This window comes from Cinclus cinclus, chromosome 1 (genome assembly GCF_963662255.1).
Source record: "Cinclus cinclus chromosome 1, bCinCin1.1, whole genome shotgun sequence".
Lineage (NCBI taxonomy): Eukaryota > Metazoa > Chordata > Aves > Passeriformes > Cinclidae > Cinclus > Cinclus cinclus.
In genome coordinates this window covers 2301335-2326161 of record NC_085046.1, presented here as the reverse complement: position 1 = coordinate 2326161, position 24827 = coordinate 2301335, and the positions used below count along the sequence as shown (strand labels likewise).

At 41.8% G+C, this 24827-nt stretch overlaps 1 protein-coding gene across 1 annotated transcript in view; it reads right to left on the bottom strand.

Moving 5' to 3' along the window:
- Window positions 1-24827, bottom strand: part of OBSCN (obscurin, cytoskeletal calmodulin and titin-interacting RhoGEF) — a 163809-nt gene that overhangs the window by 41911 nt on the left and 97071 nt on the right. The window contains 26 exon segments of the mRNA XM_062505854.1: window positions 1133-1262; window positions 1826-1928; window positions 2773-2940; window positions 3357-3470; window positions 4809-4986; window positions 6033-6191; window positions 7274-7438; window positions 8628-8744; window positions 9163-9322; window positions 10833-11006; window positions 11553-11635; window positions 11979-12179; window positions 12563-12702; window positions 13427-13555; window positions 13861-13880; window positions 13992-14058; window positions 14832-15050; window positions 15495-15593; window positions 15682-15714; window positions 16117-16314; window positions 17162-17280; window positions 17644-17722; window positions 18100-18378; window positions 18935-20296; window positions 21165-21437; window positions 22913-23200. Coding sequence (XP_062361838.1) covers window positions 1133-1262; window positions 1826-1928; window positions 2773-2940; window positions 3357-3470; window positions 4809-4986; window positions 6033-6191; window positions 7274-7438; window positions 8628-8744; window positions 9163-9322; window positions 10833-11006; window positions 11553-11635; window positions 11979-12179; window positions 12563-12702; window positions 13427-13555; window positions 13861-13880; window positions 13992-14058; window positions 14832-15050; window positions 15495-15593; window positions 15682-15714; window positions 16117-16314; window positions 17162-17280; window positions 17644-17722; window positions 18100-18378; window positions 18935-20296; window positions 21165-21437; window positions 22913-23200 — 5057 coding nt within the window.

The following is a 24827-nucleotide window of genomic DNA, read 5'->3' as shown; positions in this document are numbered from 1 at the left end:
AGATTTTTTTTCTTTTTGTTTCTTTTTTTTCTTTTTTTTTTTTCTTCTTTCCTTTTTGTCATGGTAAAACCGTGCCTGTGCTACCCTTGAAAATTCAGTGCTGACAGAAATGGGTGAAGGTGTGCCAAGCTCCCAGTGCCAAGCTGGAGTTTGAAGGGATGCTTTCTGCTCAATGGAGTTCATGGTCTTTTACCAAAAATTACTCAGACAATTTACAGCACATCAGCAAAATTATTTACTTAATTACTTACTAGCAATTTATTAAATTATTATTTACTTAATTATTGGCTGTTTGCTCTGCAGCCTGGTAATTCCTCCTGGGGAAACTCTGTCTCTACCAACAGGCCCAGATTCCTGCTGTACACACACTTAGGTGGCCATTAAAGAGGACTATTTTTTTGTTCATCATCCAATAATTACTGGGTTTTACTTAACCAAGGGAATACTGGGCCTTAGGACCTTAGTCAATGGCAAATGCAAGGTAGTCTGGTTTTGCTAAAATGCCAGTAGAATTCTTTAAAGTATATCAAACTTCCTAAATATTTCTGTGAGCTGAACCATTTGACATGGAGCAGCTGACCCACGCTAATCTCATAAACCAAGACCAATTTCTTTTATTGTCAAGCCCTCAGAACTTATTAATGTTTTATTACAAAGAATGCATAGACTATGACTAATTTTCATAAAATATCTTGCATTTGATTTTACATATCTTACATCAGCTACTTCCGTGCATTCTTGCTAAACAAAACAGGGATTTCAATGCTTTATCCTTCTATTTAGAGTTAATTTCTTTCTTTTGGCACTGGAGGGTTTCTTAGTCATAATTTAAAGAAAGTCCAGAAACAAAATATCACATCTGAATGCTCCCAATTTTTTTAAGTGTTTCCTCTAGAGATCTGGATCTGAGTTTAAGCTCCAGAACAAGCTCCATCAAATTCTCACTTGTACTAACAAATGGTCAGATCAGAATATTCTGAAATTTTGGACATTCACCTTCCAGATCTAGTTCAGCCTGACTTTCTATAATATTTTTATGAGCAATTACTCAGCCATGGGTCTTTCCCAGTAAAATGAATTCTCCTGCCTGTATCATTTCAGATGACAGATATTTAAATCTCTCCAAACTTACCTCACATTCATAGTGCCCCATGTCTTCATTGGAAGGGTTCTTGACCACCAGGACTACGATGCCACTCCGTGGTTCACTGAAAGTCTGGTATTTACTGGTGTCCTTCAGCAGCACCCCATCTTTGTACCACCTGAGTGGCAAAACATGGAGTATAAGTCAGGAAAAGTTATACAGCATCAAGAGGTCCTCAAGATCACTGATCCATCCATCAAACAGCTCAGGAGTTAATCCTTACACAAATATTTGGATTCTGGAGGGGAGGGCTGCAGGTGGGTAAATCACACCTGGGTATTAAACTGCTCATGTTCATGAGATTCCTCCCAAGAGATCGCCTCAGTCGGTGCAGGAAAAGGGCTTTAAATGATAAGACAAGATTTGCTGAGCTCTTTGTCTGAATACCTGATAAAATCAAATCAGGTGTAAGGCAGGGAGGATAAACAGTGATAAAATATTTTCCAGGGCTTTAGATTGGACAGAGTCCTCCTCACGGTCTATCTGTAGGTATTTCTTTCCAAATTCTAGCTAGAATTAATTGTTGAGAATCTCAGGAATGTCTGGATCATGAAGAGCCAGCATTGGGATGGGGCTAAGATGGAAGACACAGTAAAGAAACTGTCAACAACTCAAAATGACTTTTTTGACTATGCAAAATAGGAAACCAGGTTTTTTTCCCATGGGATTTGTAGGACTGACCTGATCTGAGGCCTGGGTGCTCCTTCCACAGTGCAGGTGAACTGGACATCTTCACCCTCAACAAGATAAGCATTTCTGACCTTGTTCACAAACCGTGGGGGCACTGCAAAAAGCAAAGGTAAATGTGACTGGTAGCTGGAAATATGAACAGATAGGAAGGGCATGTGTCCAACCAGATAATTCTCACTGGGTCTAAAGGATACTTTAGACCAATTTTTTTTTAACCTAAAAACAGTTGCCTGCACCTGTAAATATTTTTTTTCTTTCTTTTTTTTTTTTAATATTATCCAATATATGTTGTATAGAACTTCAGGAATGTCTTATTATTTGTAGCATCATAAAAATATAGAATCATTTAGGTTGAAAAAGACCTCTGAGGTCATGGAGTCCAACCATTAATACTGCCAAGGCAAACAGTAAACCATGTCTGCAGGTGCCACATCTAAATATTTTTTATTTCTGAGCTCTTCCAGGGACGGTGACTCCACCAGTGCCTTGAGAAGTTTATTCTGGTGGCTGACAGCACTTTTGGTGGAGAAATCTTCCCTAATTTAAGTCTCCAATTTAAATCCTCCAATCTAAACCTCCTCTGGCCCAGCCCAATGCCGTTCCCTCTCCTCCTGTCCCTGTTCCCTGGAGCAGATCCCAAATCCCCCCCAGCTCTCCCCTCCTGTCAGGGAGTTGTGCAGAGCCACAAGGTCCCTCCTGATCCCCCTTTTCTCCAGGCTGAGCCCCTTTCCCAGCTCCATCCCCTTCCCTGGACACCCTCCAGCCCCTCAATGTCCTTCTTGTCATGGTGGTCTCAAAACTGACCCGAAGAGTGGAGGTGCCTCAGCAGTGCCAGCACAGGGGATGGTCACTGCCCTGGTCCTGCTGGTCACACCAGGGCTGGTACAAATTTAAGGTGTGATATACCCTTAAAATACTGCATCTGTGCAGGACTTTACCTTGAACAAGGATCTTTCCCAAGGTGCTGGCATTCCCAGCAGGACTGGAAGCAAAGCACATGTACTGTCCTGTGTCAGCCCCCGTCAGGTTGTCCAAGATCAGTGTGCAGGAGCCATCAGGATCCTCTATTATAATGTGGTGGGGATCCACCTCCACGAGCTTTCCATCTGAAAGAGAAATTATTTATTTTAGAATAACTTACTAAGAGTTTCCTGCTTTGGAATTTCATCCAGCTTTTCGTCCTGAGAGGGCTGAGAGCTGTGTTATTGCAGCTGATACTGATATTTGAGGAATCAGCTCTTCATCCAGCTCTCAATAAAGCATCATCCAGGGCAAAGTACTGTTGAAGGACCTCATACATCACCACTGCTCATTTAAAAGTGAAATTATCCCAGAGCACATTCTGTGCAGTCATAATTCTGCTTTTCCAGCCGAAGAAGCACACCTAAAATCTCCAAAAACACAGTCTCCAGAGTTGAGTATCTTTAGGGGACCAGCTCTTGGTTACCCACTGACCAATTATCACAGCAATATGGTCAGGGAGCACATTTGTAGGGTGCATTTCATGCCCTGTTGCTCGTACCTTTGTACCAGCTGATGGATGGCTTGGGAGCTCCTGTCACCTTGCAGGCCAGCTTGACTGTCTCTCCCAGCTCAGCTGTGCAGTCTGCCAGTTCTTCCTCAAAGTCTGGAGGTACTGAAACATCAGAGGAAACATGTTAGTCTGGAGGAGGGTGCTCTGTCCATGGGATGGCTGCTGCTAAGTGAAATTAGAATAATTTTTGCACATCTGTGCAGTTCAGAACGGAAAACTGAGCGGGAAATTTTAGAGCTCATGATTTTATAGGTGACATGCTCTCCTTGCTTGTCTGAGACTAAATTCAGTCTGTAAAATGTCTGTTGGTGGCTAAAAAGTTAGAACACATGAAAAAAGGAATTTGTTGCTGATCTGGAATTACTTCAGACCATGAATTTAATAAGCACATCCATTATTCAGACACCACACATCTGTCACCGTTAAGATAATTCCTCAAATAAAATGCAGCCTGGATATCCAAACTAACTCTCTGCTGGTATCCTTACAATAAAATCTGTGCTTTCATTGAATCACAGAGTCATAGAGTGGTTTGGGTTGGAAGAGATCTTAAAGATCATTGCATTCCAACCGCTGCCATGGGCAGGGACACCTTCCACTATCCTAGGCTGCTCCAAGCCCCATCCAGCCCAGCCTTGGACACTTCCAGGTTAAGCCACAAATTTGGGCAACCTGTTCCTTTATTAAGTGACTTTTATTTTAACCCACTGCTACCATATGAAACCATACAAAATTATTTAGATACCTCACTAAAATACCCCACTAAAGGCACAAAAATGAAGTGCCCAGACTTGTTTTCAGTGTATATTGACTAAATCTAATGCTGTTATGGCTTTTAAGATGCCAAATATCCTTACACTATAGTGGACACCATTTGTAGTTTACGTCTGGAAAATTAAGATCTAATAGCTCTGCTGATAGATTTTGTGGATTGAAAATTGGTGGAATCTCCAATGACACTGGGGAAGATGAAGCCTTAAGGACCGGACAAAATTCCAAAGCAAACCCAGGTGCAAAGATAGAGCAGTGTAAGCCAGGAGTTGAGTAAAGAGTCCAGAACCCAGTGAAGTCACAGGGTCATTTGCACTGGGGTTCGTAGGACTCTGGATCAGAGTACAACCCCAACCCTCCCTGCCTTTCCTCCAGGAGAGGTGTTTCAACCCTCAGATTACCTTCATGGCCTCTTCTGTCTGGACTCACTGCAGCAGCTCCTTGTCCGTTTGGTACTGGAGACTCCCCAGCTGGACAGAGCACTGCAGGTGGGATCCCACAAGAGCAGAGCAGAGGGGCAGAATCCCCAACCTGGACCTGTTTCCCACATTTAATAATCCATAAACAGCTTCTCTCCCTTTTATATCATTTCCTTAACCAAGAAGACCATCCAAGGAAAAAAACAAACCAAAAATAAGTGAGGTTTGGTCTGTCTTGTGGCACACTTACTCCAGATGGGCTCGCTGATGCGCTGCTGGATGCCCAGGATCTCCTTCACCCAGGAGTTCTTGATGTTGACGGTTCGTGCCTGCAGGAGGTATTTGCGCACCAGGTCCTCCCGCTCGTGCCAGATCTCAAAGGCTCGGTCGTCCCCTTCCACCAGGTCGTTCACATCTATGTTGTTCAGCTGAGTGACAGAAAGGGCAAGAAAGTCACCACAAATCCTGCGTTCTTAGGAATTCCCAACATCAAAAAGGGGTCATTTGCACTTTGAAGAAAAATCGTCGAAGATTTTTCAGATCGCGTGAGCAACGCAACGTGGCTTTGGCTGAACAGCAGTCAGGGCTACTCTGAGAGTTATTTTCCTTGCTATATTTGACTTTCTGGTTACCAAACCAGACATCTTCCTGGGATTGATTTTTCAGGGAAACAATGGCCAGCATTAAAAGTTATCCCAAGGGTGGCACTGTTCTTGGAGGGCTGGGCCCAGGCAACACAGAAAAAAGCAGAGATCAGGCAGTCTCTGGACAAAGCATGGAAGAGTTTCCATTTTATTTTGCTTGGAAAAGAAAATCTGCCTATAAATACTGATGAGGACAGAGATAAGGACTTTCAGAAGGTCCTGGCTGGTCTTGCTCAAGAACTCTATAGGTTTTTTGGTTGGTTGGCTGGTTTTTATTGGAGTTGAGAATCTCCTGCCTTGTGAAAACTATTTGCTTAATTTCTGGCAGTTTTTTTCCTTAATGTCTGAAGATGAGTGGGTCAAATCCCCTGAATTTTTCCATTTCTGAACAGGAATTCGTGTCTGGAAACAACACAATCAACAGAGGGAACCCAGTGGAATTTAACAAATAAGATTCCTTCTAATTTACTCCCAATATTACAGACTGCCAAAACCAGAGATCTACAAATGCAAGAAAATATTGTAGACAGTAAAATCCACATCAATATAATATATTTATGTTGTGAATTAAATGAGGCAATGGAGATAAATAAATGACTGTACTTGTAATTTCCTTGCTGCATGGTGGAAGTCCACCCTGATGGATTCTGTCATGTTTCTGAGAGGTTTAGAAAATATATTTTGGGATAAATGTAGATTCTACTTCTGCTTCAAAGACTTTTTGAAGCAAAGGAATAGCTCAGAAGGATTAGAAGAATGTCCAAGCTGGATATAAAAGTGAAGCTCTAATTGACAGAGAAATGCTTTATGTGAGGATGAAATGATCAGACCTTCATGATGTTCTTGAAGATGTAGCTGTAGGTGTCAGTCTTTGTGTCTCGCTTTGGCTTGCAGATCACAATATAATTTTTGAAGAGGAAAACATGTCTTTTGTGTCCTTTCCATGCCATTCGAGCTCCTGGAGCTCCTTCCCACACAATGAAGTGGCCCTGATAGGAAAAAGAAGGAAGAACACATAGTGATACATCTGGAATAATTACCACAGTTAGGTCTCACCATCATTTTTCAGTGCCCAGATAAGAAATGTTTCCTGTTGCATCGTCCCCTGATGTATCTCTGGTTTATCAAAGCACAGCAGATGGTTTCTAATGCTAAAGGTGACCCATCCAACACAGGCACAGCCAGTGGTTGTCATTGCATCTTCATTTAAATGGTATTATTTGGTGCCAGAAAAATAGAGAGCCTTTGTCAGGCAGAAAAACTCTTGGAAATATTAAAGGAAAAATTTAATTTGTGTATTATACAGACACTGTATATGATGATTTTGTCACCTTCACCACAGCAGGAAGTATTAATTTCACATAGCTTCAGACACAGCTCAATTAGTGACAGCTCATGGGTTTCCCCTGGCATCTCTAGGGAGAAGGAAACACTCGAGGTGTGTGACTGGACACACTTTGGATGCCTCAAAGTGGAGAGAGGAACGCTCACCACAGAATCACTGTAATTTAGCCTTACAACTCCACTCAGCCACACGCCGTGATTCCCATGGAAAACTGTGGATACAGACAAAATAAATGACTGGCCTGGTATAACACAGTAAATGCATAAAGAAACAGGAATTTGAGTGAGGGTGTTGGAAGTCCTAGACTGAAGTGTCCTAATAACTGGGTCATCTAAAAAGTCATACACCTGGTTCATGGGATGAACCTGGAGGAGCACATGGGTCTGCTGATGCCAGTAACTCCAGGAGCTGCCCCGTGCTGTTTCCCAGCAATATGAGAGGATGAGTTAAAACCCTTTTTAGATCATGTAGAGGCCCAGAATAATTTGATTCCTGTTTGATGAGCAGGTTACAAAGGCAAATAACTGCATTATGTGTGAATTACTCCATCAGCATGCATGCTCTGTCTAGTGTTTCATACCTTAGTGGAGCCAGAACACCAATTTCTGGACAGCAATAAGTGAAATAAGATATAATTTCTAAAGGATTTTCTTCTAAGAATTAAGGCTCCTTAGAAACTGGTGAAGGCACACACAGAAGCAGCAGCAACTGGGAAATTCCAGTTACCTGCCGGATGGGTTCCCCAAGGCTTTCCAAGGTCCCTGGATAATTCTCAATGAGTGAGACATGGAGATTGTTCTCTGCTCTCCGGGTGAGGGCAGACACAATGGCATAGGCCTGCTCCAGCAAAGTGCAGTTCTGGCTGTTTCTGGCTTTGTTTCGGATCAATTCCTGTAGGTGAATGAAGAAAATATTAGTGGGCAATCAGAGAGAAAAAAAGCAGTTCCTTCAGAGCCAAAGAGTTTCTCGTTGTCTGCTCCGGATCTTTCATCTCAGCAATTTTTATCCCTTTTCTCCACCACAAACTGCTTAGATAACAAAGTCTTTTCTTTCCTATGTATTCTGCAGTCTTAAAGACTAACCAGCCTGGCTTTTCCTTACATCAGCTGATATTAAGTAAAGATAAAGTTGAAACAAACACCAGATGTGCTTTGGTGGTTGAAAACTAAAAATTCCAAAGTGATCCTAAATGTATCCATTGCATTTCTCTTCTGCTTACCCTCACGGTGCCAGAGGACAAGGAATTCATGTGGCCATGCTGAGTCAACATTAGATTAATAAAAAGAGAGGCTGGAAAAAAAAGTGAAATGGCATTTCCCCTGCTCTTCCCACATTTGTTTCTGTTCTTCTCTTTCAGAAATTAAGGAATGGAAAATGCCTTTGCTCCTCCAAGAGACCCTTAAAATGTTGGTGTTTGTGTGCAAGACTGTGTTCAAAAGTAGAAAGTTCTTCAAAATATTCAAACTGCTCATTTATACAACACCAGAATACATAAATATTTTCCCATGATTATTTTCTTCCTGAATATCCTAGTGCTACTTCCCATGAAAATACCGTTTAAAATGCTTCTCTGAAATGTTTGCTTATGGTCTAAGACAGTAGGACAGATGCAAGCTTCAAAGACAAAATATTTCACAGTGGCAGAATAGGGCATTTCATTTCAGAAATCAAGAATTTAATCCTACTGTAATATCAGTATAAAACATAAGGAAGAGAAGGGGTAAGTCATTATCTTACATATGGGAACTGCTTATTTGTATGATATAGACGTTGCTGAGTTTGAAGCAAATTCATACCTGTCATCCATGTAGTTATATATGATACTATACATATATTTTCACATATATTTAAAGTTCACTGAGCATTATGGGGTTGGGTTATGTGAACCTCTGCCTGGATTTACATTTACAAAACTATTTAGAGAACACCACCACTGGTGATGATTAATCTCTTATTTGCTCAAGCAGTTTTCAACTGCAGTTGCATCAGGAGGAAGCCAAGAAATAGGAAATAAAAATAAAATACTTTTCTGCACAAGCTGCACAGAGCAGGACATAAACCTGTAACAACATCTCTTTACCTTAATTATTGTCTGGTACTGCTGGATCCTGTTTATGGGTTTTTCCAAGTAGTGCTGCAGTGGTGGGATAAGTGGCTGTGAGGGATCTTCATTAGTTAGAAATTCATCTGTGTATCTCTGAAGAAACACATGGAATAACAAGGAAAGGTTGTTATAAAGAGCAGCAGAAAAAAAATCCTGAGTAGCTGGAGCAGAGAGACGAGATTTGTTTATCTATATTTATGGTTTATGTGGCTCTCTTGGTCTTAATAATGTGGTGACCCTTAAAATGTCCCTTAATTACAAGTACATAAACACAGCCACACTCATATCTCTATAATCTTCATCATATTAACAAATGCATAAGAATATGTAAATATGCTCCCATAATGGTCATATTTACCAGAAAAAGCTACAAAGTGAACTAAAAATTATTATATTTAGCAAAAGCTATTACAAATCCTTTTGAGGTTCACATTGATGGTTAACAACCACATTTCTTGGTGCAGTGGGTTACAGGATGAATTTCCCACAGGTGCTTTGGCTCCTGCCTTACCTTGTAGAAATCCTGGACAGCTTTGCTGACAACAATTGACTCAGCCTGGACCCTTCCCACCAGGTACTGGATATATTTGTTAAACTCTGCTTCGTGCTTGATGAAGCACATGGCCACGTCATCATCAGTGTCACAGCTCTGCAGGCTTCGGAGGAACACACTGTGGGGACAAGGGACATCTGAGGAGGAGGTGCTGGAATGGGGCTAAAACACAGCCCCAGCAGCCAGACTGGGAATCAGGAGATGTCAGGTTGTGGGAAGCGATGGGGTGAGATAAGGGATGTTGCCACGTTAGCATTAAACTTCTCAGTGCCTCTTCGCCCAGCACAATGCCATTCCTCTTAGCTGGAATACCAGAACAGGGACTGACTTGGGACAAGGGCCTGGAGGATAGGACAAGGGGGAATGGCTTCAAACTGACAGGGGGAAGGGTTAGGTGGGATATTGGGAAGAAATTCTTCCTTGTGACAGTGGGCACAGATTTCCCAGAGAAGCTGTGACTGCCCCTGGCACTCGGGAAGTGTCCAAGGCCAGGCTGGAGGGGGCTTGGAGCAGCCTGGGATAGTGGAAGGTGTCCTGAAATTCAGGAATGCTGACATCAGTTTTATACAGATTAATATCTATGAAGGCACCACTGAAGTGCCTGTAAGATCTTGTGCCTTTTTAACATAATTCCATGTTTCTCAGTTGAATTCACTCAAAAGAGTAAGAAATAAGCTGGCCACAGGATGCCTTGAAGCCTTGAAGGGGATTATGGAAGTCCTAACCCTGTGCTATGATTTAAGACATACCATCATTTACCCTCCTAAAAGGAGCATCAATTCCCTTGCACCTCAGCACTGCCAGTGCTCCACATCAGGGATTATAGTAAGAATAGTAGTAATAGTAATAGAAGCAATAATAATAGTAGTAATAGTAACAATAATAATAACAATAGTAATAGTAACAGTAATAGTAATAGCAATAATAATAGCAATAGTAATAGCAATAGTAATAATAATAATGACAACTATAATAATAGTAGTAATAATATGTTGGATCCCTGGTCACTGAGAATTTGAGACTTTCTGTGCTGACAGGCACTGACCCCCAGGAGAACACTGCACTTGACCTCAGGCTGTGGAAAAGGCTTCCAAAATTGAATAACAAAACTAAGATTATGAGTGTGTAATTTGAATAAAAGTGTATAATATCACATGGTAAAAAACTTAAAGTTTAAGGTTTTAAAATATAGTAATATACATAAAACAAAATTAAAGTTTTAAAACAGAAGCGAATCTTTCTTCACCTTCTTCATGGGTTTGAGTAACATTGTGTAATTAGGTAAAAAAATCCACATTGTGAGCCACGAGTAGTTAGCTATTAAATTAAAAGTAAAAATAATTTAAGTAGCATTTCATAATTAAGCACTCTATCCTTAAAAAGCCTTGTAAAAAAATAAAACTCCATTTTTTAGTTTGTTAACTTAAAGTACTGTAAAACTCACAGTTTGTAAAACTATAATATAAATAAAAACTAATAAACATCTAAATCAAAACAAAAAATTCTGTCTCACTCATTTAATCCCAACCCTAAAAAAGGATGATAATAATAATAATAATAATAATAATAATAATAATAATAGTAGTGCCACTCTGTGGTTTCCAATGAAGGCACTTGGGAATGCCCACCTGGAATGGAAGCGACCAATGTCATCAATATTCCTGAAGATGGTGGATTTCTGACTGGCAACAGCTCCTGGCACACTGGGGCAGGTCTCAGTGTACCTAAGGTGATGAGTCTGGAGGAACTGCAAATCTTGAATGTAATCTTCCTCTGAGATCAACAGCTCCTGAATGAGAACACTGAAGGGGAGACAAAGAGGCAGAAAGAAATCAGACAAAAATCATAACAATTGTCCTTGAGAGGCTTTTAGGCTGTAAAGTAGATTTATGATCAGAGGAAATGACCCTTCGGGTGTGTTGAAACATTCCCTCTGGGGATGGAGGGATGGAAAGATGGAAGGCAGGATGGAGGGATGGAGGGATGGAAGGATTGAGGGAAGGAAGGATGGAGGGAAGGAAGGATGGAAGGATGGAGGGAAGGAAGGATGGAAGGTGGGATGGAGGGATGGAAGAAGGACAGAGGGATGGAAGGATGGAAGAAGGATGGAGGGATGGAAGGATGGAAGAATGGAAGAAGGATGGAGGGATGTGGCCAATGGAAGGTGTCCCTGCCCATGGGGCTTGTTGACATTAGATGGTATTTATGGTCCCTTCCAGCCCAAACCATTCTAGGATTCTATGATCTCTATCGCCTGGAATTTTCCTAGGCTGAAATCAATCCCAAAATACAAGTGGTTCAAACTCAGGAAAACTCAAAGGTGCAAATACCAAATGGCACACGCTCACCTTAGCTTCCTTTTGTATTCATCTTCAGAAACAAACTCTCCAGGAAACTCTGGAATTTCTGTTGTTCCCCACTCCGGTGACAACTACAATATTAGGAAAAAAAATTAAAATACTTCTTGGAAGTGGACAGTGCTTTTATCTATACATACTGAGGAATATCTCTTGTGTGTTCACAGTCCTGTTTAATTCAACAATTACTAAACCAGTGTGAAATTTCTTTTGTACTGGAGAGTTTTTAGGTCTTTCCAACCCAGAAACCCCTGCATAGACCAGAAATATTGTCTGATAAAAACATGAAAAAGTACAACCCTGTTCCAGACCCCTTTAACAACCTCCTCCTCCATCTCTCCTTGCAAAAGGGATGGCTCTAAACTACCACAGGAACAAGAAATTTTAAATAAGAAATAACTGAACATGATCAGTCACCTTTAATTTCTTGTCCAGATAAGCTGGAGACACCCAACCCTGTCGAGAGGGACTCGATTTCGTGGGTTTAGTCCTGACCAGCCATTTCAGAGGATGAGCTGAATCCAGGACTTCCACATATTGTCCTTCCTTCAGGGTGATGGTCTCCTTGTCCGGCGCCGCGGGCACGTAGTCAGCAGTGACCATGTAGACATCAAAGATCTGCAGGCATGAAACTATAGTCACCTTGTGCTTTTCATTTCCCTCACAAAGAACTTCCCAACAAGATTCCTCAGGCCAGCTCTATCCAAGGCCACAGAAAATCAAGTTCCAACTTTGTGAAGTTCAGACGTGAAAGCAAAAGGTGCCAAGTCATGGGTATGTTTTGACCACATTGGCTTGAATGGCTTGTTCAGGATCACAGGGTGAGCGTCAGAATTTGATTCTCTGTGCCCTGTATCACAGACACAAAATTTAACTGCTAAATACACCTACAAAATTGAATTACATCACAAAAGAGGATGGAGATCCCTACACCATTGTGGGTTGCTCATTATAAGTTTAGTTTTCTCCTCGTGTCCAGCTTGTCCATAAAGATATTATACCTCCCCTCTGGAATCCCCATCTTCAGACTCAGAGGAGGATTCCTGAGCAATGGATGAAGGTCTGGATCGTCCATGGCGAGGAGATGCAGAGGGAGTTCTTGACTCATCATCACTTTCTGCACCCGGTACGCGAAGTTTGGCTGAAAAGCAGAGCAACAGCAAAGTGTTAAATAAGTATCCTCAAATTAAACATGAGCCAGATCTGTCATAATCTTCCTTCTTTCTAGGAAGAATATTCACCATAATATTTAGTGTGATTTCCTATTGATATTTAGGATTAAATGAATAATTTGGATGTTTTAATACATGGTGTTGCAGGCCTACTGCCTGTGTTGCTGCTGCACTGCAAGAATATTTGTTGGAGAGTTAATGCCTCTGTTTTTGCTCCAAGTTAAACTTTTCTACAAGATTATCATGGCAGACAAAAAACAGAATTTTTCATTCAACTCAACAAATCATTAGAATACCGCACAGCTGTTCACAGGGTTTTCAGCCTTAATTTGATTTTAAATTCCACTGTGAGCTAAAACTTGAAGATGTGGAAAGTACAGAAAACAGGATTGCTTTCTGACTTAGGAATGATGAATATCTGAGGAACTCAAAATATCTAAGGTATGCAAAATAACCTTATATTTTTACAATTTACTGTAATAGCTTTTTTCCTAGGTCAAAATTCTAGACTGAGATGTGCAGGTTAGCTGGACTCCTACTAAAATTTCTTACCCCTAAGCACTGACAAATGTTCATTTGCTTATATAGAAGGGCTGTCTCAGAACCTTAAATCTCATTTATAATTAAACAACACCTAAAAAAAAAGATTTCTTTTTCCTACTGTAATTAAACTGCATTTTCCAGATTCCTTACCCTGAGTTATTTTTGCAGATACCATTTCTGAGATACGTGAGGTGAGTTTCTGGAAGAACTCTTCTGAGCCAACATCAGCTAATGAAATAGGGCTTTTGGGCACACCTTCTCTGCCAGCTTCAAGGTCTCCTGGGGAAAAGAGAATTTGTTATTAACCTGGCAGTGTCATTGAAAATTCATCTCTTTTTGAGTAATAAAAGCTTCTGTGGGAGAAAGGTTTAGTTTTCTTTCCTTCTCCCGTTTTTAAAATTGTACTTGCTCTCAGTTCATCCTAATAATTCACCCTTGAACACTAAGCAGTCCTGAAAGGTTCCAACCTTTCAGACAATTGCAAGAGAACTGGACAAAAATTAGTGGATACATGAAATAGGTTGGCAGTCTTAGCTGTAGATATGGAGGACAGGAAAATGAGAGAGAAAATGGCATTCTCTTACCTTCAGAGGACTGAATAGTTCTGGGGGAAAAAAAGAAAATAAAGCAGAGTTAAAATTTATAATAAAACGAGTAGTAAGGAGAGCTAAATGAGGAACACATCCCTCATTCTCCTGCCCATCCAGTCACTTACCCCAATGTGGTCATGATGGCTTCTGACACCATCACACGCTCCTGGGTCAGGACTTCAGCCTCTTTCACTGCAAGATTGGGGTTAATCATTAGGGGACAGAAGGCACAGAATGTCCTTTTTCAGGTATTTAATGCAGGCACATTTTCTAGACATGGATTACTGGGAGTGCTGCTGGAATATGCATTCCCAATCCTATGATGCCAATGGTTTCCTCCTCTCCCTGTTCATGGAAAATATAATAATTGCTCCATTTCTCCACACTGCTCAAGGTGTGCTCCTTCTCTTGGTACAATAAAAATGTAGGATGCAAGGCAGGATAACAGAAAAATGGAATCCTTTGTAGCTCTCCCCCTATTCCCAATATATATTTGTTTTCTCCTCACCTTATTGTGTTAAAAGAGGCCTTGGAAAGCTCTACAAAAATCAAACAACTCTAATACAATTCAAAATAGCTCAGCAGAGTGAAGCACACAAAATAATTTTTCAAAAGGTGACTTTTCCCAGTTAGTTTACAACTGCCTTTCTTTCTTTTTTAAAAATCTATGCCTAATTTGGTTTTTCCTAAGACTTGCTTTCTATTTATATAGAAAAGATGCTGCAGTTAATACAAGACAGTCAGAAATCTAAAACATTATACAAATAAAGAGTGTAACCATTTGCAACACAAGCAAAATCATGGCTGCTCTTGAGAAAATGCATTTTTTCGGGGTGTGATTGGATAATTTCCTTAACAGTCACACTTGTTTGTGGACTTTTTTTGTTTGTTTGTTTGTTTTCCCCCTTAGGCACTACACAAAAGGGAAATGTAGAGAAAGTTTTTGTGTTGTAGCAAAGATTTACCATCTGCAACTTCCAGGTTGGCAGTGCAGATGGACTGGCCAGCCTTGTTGGTGGCAATGCACGTGTAAGCTCCACTGTACTTCTTCTTGACATCCAACAGGATCAGGCTGTGGTGCATGTTGGAACTGGCAAGTTTATACCCAGGAGTGTCTGGTTTGATCCACAGGATGTCTTCCCGAGACTCTTCTTTCATCCAAGTGATTGTTGGGGGTGGATGTCCTAAAGGAAAATCAGTGCAAGGAGCTTTAATCTTCCTGTTTGTGTACCTCCCTTAAAAATAGGATCCATTTCCTGATACTTTCCCAACAATAACAGGCATAATATGCAATAAAGGAGTATAAACCATTTTACAGCACGCAAATAAAGACAGGAAATCTTTCCATAAAACCAAAATTGTCAATCACCATACAATTAATGGTCAACATGCATCATACTACAAAGTGTCATTATCCCCATATTCACATGCAGAAAAACAGAGGTGAAGCAAAACAAGATGCTTTACTGTGAATTGTCTTTGTAAGAAATGTAAGCTGGGAGTGGAATCCCAGACCTCAGACACAGGAAATGACTGCTACAATGACTTGGGGGCAGAGAGAGAAGAATGCATTGTGAAGTTACACATTTCAAATGTTATTCAGAGAGATGAGGTATCTGCTCACTCACCTTCAACTTTCACAGATAATGTGATGCTTGCACCCTTTTTCACCTTCTTATTTGTAAATCTTTCAAGGAATCTTGGTGGTATCAGCTGCTCATGGGAATCTGGAAATAATATTAGTGATGAAGCACAGTGAGTTTAGACTGAAAAATTCCTGGGGTTTCTATTCTCACCTGCTATGGCTTCTCTCACCTGTTTTGGATAGCTCTTCTTTCTCATAAGGATCTGGAATGCAAGGAGAAAAAAACAACATGACAAATGCAAATAAGTGGCAATTCAAGAGTTACAGAAAAAAAGCTCCTGAGTGACTCCAGTGGAGATATTACACAGAGATACCAGTGTGATTTGTAACAGTCTCTAAATTTTAATGAAATGAACTTTTACGATTAATGAGGATGGGCAAGAATAAAATACCTGTTTATGAGATAACAGTCAGACCACAGAGAAGTGGCATCATCATCTTCTTAATTTTATAAATGTATGGGTGAACCAAGAGTCAAGCACATCATCTTTTACCTACAGACTTCCCCACCTCACCTGAGTTACCTTGGGATGTTTCCTCAGTAAAAACTAATAACACAAAATGGTGAGAGCCTCTGGAACAGCCCAAAACAGAACAATACCCACCTCTGACTACCAGCCTGGCTGAGGAATATGCAGAGCCAGCAGAGTTGATGACAAATATCAAGTACTGGCCGGCGTCCTCTTTGGTGACATCGCGGATCTCCAGGGAGTGGAATTCCTGCCTGTCAGTCTTGAGGATACGATCCGAGGCCTTTAGGGGCTGCCCATTTTTGAACCAGTAGAGACGAGGCTGAGGGTAGCCTGTGAGGAGCAGTTACAGACACAGAGAACAAAATTCATTGGCAAAACTGATTTGGGAGCATCTCCAAACTGCCAGATCCTCTGCTGTTTCAAGGGTTTAACCGATTAGGAATGCTTAAAAAATGCATTAAATTTGATTTATCTGCTAAAATTCTTTCCTGTCTCCTCAGTTTCTGGCTCTATCCATACTGTCTGCATATGCAAATGCCTTGGAGGCTGAGAAATCAACACTTGGGTCTGATTTGAAAGGTTCACAAGGAGAAATGTTGAAGCCAAATGCATTCTCATAATTTTTATAGACCGCAACAGGAGAAAACAGGAAAATTCCTACCTCTCCCTATCAGAGTCAACACCAGAGGGATGTTTTTGCAGTTTTTACATTGTAGGAGCAACCCAATAATGAAGCCCACGACTGCTTTATTTATTGAAGAGAATGAAGGAGATAGACTTTATTAATATTATTATATTATAGTTATTATTAATACATTATACTAGATACAGTTATTTATGTTATATAAATAGATGCAATATATAATGGTACTTATTAATAGTGATAACAATAATGTCAAGACTATTATTCCTTATTACTCCTGTGCTCAGAGAAATCCAGAATTCAGTTTTTAGAAGCATGTGCCTGTCATTATGCCTGGATATACGGACACAAAATGAGGCACTTAATCTGCCTGAGCCTGCTGCAACAGTCCTGTTCAGGAGCAAGAACACATTTATGCAAAAGTGGTGCAAGGTGCTTAGCCTGGGGTCCCAGCTGAAGAAGAGCACCTTGGAAAACCTTGTCCAGCACTGATATCAGACCTGGAAAACTGACAGTACCTTGGGATCCACTCACCTTTCACCTTCAGGTGAAATTTAGCCAGTGATGCTCCAGGTGCCACATGAATATCATGAAGCTCATCAAAGATCTGGGGCAACTGCTCCTCCTCAGTGGTGGATTCCTCCTGCTCTCGGCTAAGCAGCAATTGGAATTAGAAAGAAGAAAATCAGGATGCCTGGTAAGAGTTACAAATCAGAATGACCTATTTTAGGTAAATTCAGTCTGTGGGTTTTGGCATCCTGAGAACAGACTCAGCACCATCTGACATTAAAACTAACAGTGATTCCTTGAGGAAATACCCCAGCTTGCCTGAAGGTTCCAGAGCAAATCTGCCCATGATGAATGTGCAGCTGTTGCAGTTATTGCATCTCAGCTGGGCTGGATGCTCCTTTATGGCATTGACCTGGCCCTGCTGGACACAGCAAACCCAGCCCTGACATAAATACACAGATTGTTCTCACCTAGTCAGGGGTTGGAGACAGAGTTCCATATTTTACCTTGAAATATATTCCTTGGCACTGTAGTAAGATGATGTCTCTGTTGCATCTGCTGCTGTCTCATAGTCCGTGCTGGTCACTGTTAAATGGAAAAAGGTCTTGAATAATCTGAGCTTTGAGACTATTTTTCTTGCTTAAATAGTTCTTATTACTTTTAATTTCCTTACTAATGTGAGTGACTGGCAGGTGGATTTTATATTGTACTGCAGCAGGATCCCACACATCCCTGGATTGTGGAAAACACCTCTGTTCACCCCTAAATCTTCGCTCTGAACCTCACTTTGGAGCTGGCAAAACCCAGCTGAACCCAAGAGGTTTGCAAGCAAAAAATTTTATGGCCAAAATTATTTTTTATTTAAAATGCAAATTGAGCTTTCCTTGGAGGGGAAAAAAAAATTAACCAGGTCTCAGCAGATCTCCTTTCCTTGGTTTTTCTACAGTGATCTTGCGACTTACAGTCCACACGAAGCTCAGCCTTGGTTGAAGCCACCCCCATGTTGTTCTCAGCGAGGCAGCGGTAGACGCCCATGTCCGTGGGCACCACAGCAGTGATGATCAGCTGGTGGCACCCTTCCTGGTCCTCGTTGATCATGTAGTGATCGTTTTCTTCAATAGCTTTGCCGTCCTTGAACCAGCGAACCGTTGGCAGGGGTTTGCCAATGACGATGCAGTCAAAGCTCACTGGGTACCCATCCTGGACCTCTTGGTTTTGGAGCTCGGTCATGAACATGGGGGCTAAAGTAGGGGTGGTTGGAGACAAGAAAGAAAATTTTGGTTCTATCTAAAGATATATTGTAGGCCCCTGCTGCCCAGACTTCTGGTTTCTAGCTTTTTAATTGCAGAGTAATATCTTTTTCTCCAGAGAAGATTCAAGAAACTCCCTACTACTATCAAGATATTCCATTAGCACAGCAATACCACAGCTGCCATCTCTATATTGTCCCTGCTCCACTCCTTGCCAAAATGTCTTGTCTCCCTCAGGACCATTCTAAACCCTACATAATTAATTTAAGTACAATAATCATAGAATTTATGGTCATGTTGTAGTAGGTGACATTTCTAGCATGAAAAGGGGCTTCATAGCTGTCAATACATCACCAATGTGCCTCCCCTCCCTCAAAATAAAAAAGAATTAAAAAGTAACTATTTTTTCTAAAAGTGCAAAGCTTTCATAAAAATATCTGGACCAAATTTAAAAAAAAATAATTAAGTTGCTTGAGAGTGAAAAAATTATATTGTGATCTGTTCCCACTGTCTTTTCCAAGGAATAAATAAGGTTTGTTTCCCCTACCTGTGTCAGAAGTCAGCAAAGGTGGTGGAGGTCTCGCTACTGGAGGTGCAAACTTCCCAAGAGCGGGAGGTGATGCCTTCCCAATGCGCAGTTCGATTTTTTTTGGGCCTTGCTCCAAGATGTCGATCTCCACAGGAATTCCCAGAGCACCAAACATCTCTCTGAACCGCGTGGCAGCTGTCTTGGCCTCAGACATGACTTCAAACTTGATGTAGATGTACTGGTCATCCTCACGGTACGTCTGGTGGTCAACCACGTCTACGTCCCCTTCATCTGCGCTGACAAAGAGCTCTTCCTCCACATCAGAGATCTCCGTGGAGATCTTGGCCCTGAAAAGCCTGTGCAGTCTCCTTCCTGCTTTTCGGAACGCGTCGTCCAGCTCGCTGCCAGACGAGCTCTCTGTCTCGCTGTCGGTGCTCTGCTTACTCTGCTTCTCCTTAGGAAGAACTTGAGGTTCCTGAGCGCCAACCACCACCTTTGCGCTGTGCGAGACCTTGCCAAATTTATTGGATGCCTCACAGGTGTATTTACCTGCATCTTTCCTGTCCAGGCCAGCAATAATCAGGGAGCAGGTGCCATCACTGTAGCTGTCTATGTGGTAGTAGCGACCATCTGAGAGCTCCTTCCCATCTTTCAGCCACCGGACCTTCATGTCGGTTTTGCTGTGGGCCACACACTCCAGGTGCAGGGTGCTTCCAGGTTCTCCAGAGAAGTCTTTGAAAGTCTCAGTAAACACTGGGCACTCTTGTTGCTTGATCTCTTTTCTGACTTTGTAGCCTTTGAAAGCAGCTTGGATCTTCACAGCTGCCTTGTTCATGGAGGGATCATCTAAATCTGGCAGCTCTGGTTCAGCTGGCTGAGCAGCTGTTGTGGCCACAGTGGTCTCCACAGTGGATGTTTCCCACTGTTTCCATAATTTTCCTGTGGAGCTGGACTGAGCCTTGCTGGTAACACTGATGCTCTTCTTCCCAGCTTTCTTGAGGTAGTTTACCAGGGAAGGAGTCCCAGCTCTAGACTCATCATCAGAGCTTGTGAAAGAGAAATCTGCTTCTCCTGTCCTGGCCAGCTCGTCACACGTGGAGTACTCCTCTGAGTAGTAGTGAGACATCTCTGCTTCCTCCTTCCTCAGCTTCTGAAGCTTCTCCTCCTCCTCAGGCACCTCGCTGATGGAATCCAAGGTGGGCTCCCGGCTCATACGGCGTTTCTTGGCCAGGGCTTCCCACAGGAGATGAAGATCTCCTTCCTGGGCAGCTTCAGGGGGCAGGCTGGGCTGGATGTGTCCATCCACCAGCTCTTCAGCCCGGCTGGCAGGGGCAGGGGGAGCTTCCCTGGCAATATCCTTCAGCATCGACACTGTGGGAACTGCAGGGAATTAAACAGATGAGAAGTTAAATATCTGTGAGTTTTGCAAAAGCACATGGAAATGTTCTACAGGGGAATCTCGGTGGCATTTAACTAAGCATCATGCTGAGAACAAGAGGAATTTACAGAATCACAGGATGGGGAAAGTTGGAAGGGACCACTGGATATCACCATGCTTTGAGGAAGAGGATGGACACCACCATCTTTAGAAGGTCTGTCCAACCTCAGCAATCTTGTGATTCTATGCATGTACTTAAAACTTTACCAAACAACTTTTTTTTTTTTAATTCCTTGCACATTTGAACCCAATAAAAGTATTTCTGCCCCTTTTAATGTTGCCGTTGATGAACTGGTTGTTAAGACTGCCAATGGAGCCTGGAAAGCTGTCAAGGCTCATCCTATCTCCCAGGGCTTCCCTGTCTGTCCTGAATAGATCTCCAGGGGCTGTGCTGGGACCTGAGACTCCCATCTCACATGGACACACCTGCTTGGTTGGATGTGCCTCAGTCTGAAGGTGTCTGGGACATATTCACATGCCTCCTCATGTTGCCCAGCCCCTTTTGAGATGTTCCAGGTTGTCTGGGACATCCACAGAATGCCCTGAAGCATCTCAAAAGGCATCAAAAACTGGTGTAGAGACAATAATGTCACAACTTAAATATCTGTCTCCAGAAACTCTAATCTGAGCATCTCAAAACAATTTGGGATGCAGGAACATACTGGGCAATGCCAAACAGGAAAATAACAATTCCTTGTGGACTGTTATCGTAGCTTGTAAAAGAAAATGAATTCCACTCCCAGCTGTGGAGATGCCCCTGGATGTCCATACCAGCCCTGATTTAACACCCCAGCATTGCACACTCTCTACCTTCAAGACACAAGCTGGCAACAGATTTCACTCCTGGAGAAGCCATGCAGGTGTAGCTGTCCTGATCTTCAGATTTAAATCCATGGATAATGAGGATCTGCTTAGTTCCATCAGAGAGGATCTCATATCTCCCTCCAGCTTTTATTTGTTCTTTTCCCTTGAACCAAGTCACCTTCTCCTCAGTTTTACTTGATAATGTGCACTCCAGGCGAGCCACCCCTCCTTCTGAGACAGATCCTCCCACCAAAGGCTGGGTGACTGTAACTGGAGGCTCTGCAATCATAAAAATAAAGTGAATTAACACAAAGAACAAATTATCATCTGTCTTTAAGGCGCTCCATAAAATATCCAAGCATCCCATCCATCATTTACAGATTTTTCAGCTGTTGCAGACAACCAAAGGAAAAAAAGAATGAAAAGACAGCATCCAAAGTGTGCACTTCCAAAGATATCAAAACAACTTTCCAAGCTCTCCCACTGCTTAAATCAGCTCCATCTGAACATATACATGCAGAAGTGGTTGCATTTTCCACATTCCTGTGTTTGTTTGCTGGTCTTCATTTACCCATCAACACTAAAAAAGTTCTGCAGATTTCTAGATCTTAAGTGTTTTGAAGTGAAGGACTTGTGATGTGACACAAAAAAAGAAACAATAAATAAAATGAAAAGAGATTATTCAAAGTGGCATTCATCCATGCTTTGAAATAATAATAATAATAATAAAAAAGGTAAATATATATTTATACTATCTTAGGAAGAGTAAAAATTATCAAAAAGCATAAATAATTTAAAATCAAAACTTCTCTGCATTATTACTTTGGAAGGAGGTCTAGCAACACAATGCTATTTGTACAACCATGATAATGAGAAGAAAAACACATTAAACTCAGAGATGTTGACTGGGATAAAAAAGGCAGTGCTGGGTTCCCAAAAGCAGCACATTCCTCAAGGTTACCTTTGTCTCTGCACACTTCACCAGGGTGAAGGGACTGCTGCCCAAAATGTCTTGGATTTGTTGTTGACAAAGTCAGCATGTGCGGAGTCATCAGGGTTCACCACTGGCAGCAGTTATTTTTGCAAAAAAATGTCATTGTGTGCCTGAACCTTAAACAAAAGAGTATTTTTTTTTATCATTATAATAATTTTGAGGAATTTAGATGAGTGATACCAGAGAAAGAGTTGTAAGAAAAGAAAGACTTAGAGAGAGAAACTCCCTATCCCACTGTAGCTTTGAAAGTCCAGCATTTCCTTGTGGGGATTCTTGAAAAAGATGCATAAAAAACAAAAAAAGAGAAAGATGGGTGAAGAAGGCAACAATTCCCATCCACAGTCACAGTCTTGGTTACCCCAAACACATTCCAGCATGCCCTTTTTCACTCATTCCATCCTAATTCCACCAGAAAAGACACTCATGGTGACTGCCAACACATGGATGCAGCTCCAGAGACCCATGGTGACAGGCCAGCCCATGGATGATGCAGTGCAGCCTGCAAGGCAGCTGGATGCAGTTTGGAGGAAATCAGTGCCGAGTGCTAATAACGCAGCAGGTTTTGTTCACAGCAGCCCAGAACGACTTTTTTTTTTTTTTTTTTTTTATCCCAAGCTCTTCTTCCTCTACTGTGTTGGCAGCCAAGCACTGAAAGATACTACACTGGGAGATGCCCAGAATGGGTGAAGCAGGCATGCCATGCAAATTGTAGGGTCTGCAGGAGCTTGCAGTCCTCCCTGGGGTGTGTGTCCATCCTCACCTAACCACACCATCTGGGGGAAGTGCACCGCCTCGCTGGCCCCAACTCTGTTTATGGCCGACACTCGGAATCTGTAGGGTTCCCCTGGGGCCAGCCCATCCACGGTGAACTCTGTGTTTTGGATGAGGCCCTCGCTGCAGGACTGCCAGCCAACGCCCGGGATTTTCCTCTCCACCTTGTAGCCCAGGATGTGCTGGCCGCCGTCACCCGGTGGCTTGTGCCAAGACAGAGCGACAGAGTGGCTGCTCTGCCTTACGACTTGTGGCTCTTCAGGTGGCTCGGGGAGGGCTGGGGGCACAACAGAGGTCCTGTGATGTATGATGTGAGCAGCACCACTTCATCCTAAAACACCCAGGAGCCTTCCTTATCCTAAAACACCCAGGAGCGTTCTTCATCCTAAAACACCCAGGAGCCTTCCTCATCCTAAAACACCCAGGAGCCTTCCTCATCCTAAAACACCCAAGAGCCTTCCTTATCCTAAAACACCCAAGAGCCTTCCTTATCCTAAAACACCCAAGAGCGTTCTTCATCCTAAAACACCCAGGAGCCTTCCTCATCCTAAAACACCCAAGAGCCTTCCTCATCCTAAAATACCCAAGAGTGTTCTTCATCCTAAAACACCCAAGAGCCTTCCTCATCCTAAAATACCCAAGAGTGTTCTTCATCCTAAAACACCCAAGAGCCTTCTCCAAGCCATGAGGAAGCAAGCACAATGGACTGGGTATCCTCCTTGTAAATTTGAGTGTAAAGCCATCATAAAATCACGTGAGTACCTGTGCACCACTAATTTATCCTTGTCTGCCCTGATCTATACTAACAACAACAAACATTCATTTTCCAACTCTCATGTAATTAATGTCTTGTATTGCCTTTGTCCCACCAAGCTCAAAATAAAGATAACCCTACACAGTCTGTATTATCAAGGAATTTAACTGAAAATTTCAAGCACGGTTGAGCCTTGATTGTGTTTATTTAGGCCTGGCCTTAATTGAAATTAAGTTATGATGGGGTTAAAGAATAATTCAAATATTTTAATAACAAGTCACTCCACTTCTGTGTAATGCAGTATATGTCACAGCATCAGGCAATAGCAAATAAATAATATGTGATGGGAATGACTTGGTGTCCTACTACCCATGATCAAAGAATGGTTTGGGTTGACACCTTGAAGATCATCTACTCCCAATCCCTACACTCAGTACACTGGAAAATATTCCTTGTTTGCATTACATTTTGGCCTTAAAGAGAGAAATAATTATTTCAGTCTTGACTTTGAGACATTTATGATGTAAATGACTCGCCATGATATACCAGTCCAAAGAATTAAAGGGAAATATGGTCAACAGGCAGCTCTTTAACTCTGGACACCACAAGAACAACATAAAATCTTTTCTCTGTTGTCAGACAAATTTCATACAGAAAAATCTGTCAACAGGAAGAGTATTGTATTTTTATTCTGAAGTTCATATTTATATTCATATAAATTCATATAATATATTCATATGTTCATATTTATATTCCTATTTATATGAGTACACAAAATTAGAAAAAGCTGATTTAAATCCATGAAACTTTTTTTCTTTAATTGTGGTGGAAGTGACTGGAATGTGTAACAGCGATCCTTTAATCGCAGCAATCATTAGATAGAAACTGCCTGTAGTCATTTAAAGTATAGATGGTCCATGAGTGACTCTTTAATATCTCAGCTACAGCTAAAATAATCTAATTAACTCATAACCATCACTGGGATGGTGCTGTGTGACCACTGCTGGGTGACCCACTTGTTCCAGTGTGGGAAGGAGCCAGATCTGGGTGCTGAAATAGACACTGACATGTCATTATCCAGCCTGCTCCATGAGGGAATTAGGGAATTATCATCTTCCCAGTTTAACTATTGACTCTCGTGTCTCTGAAG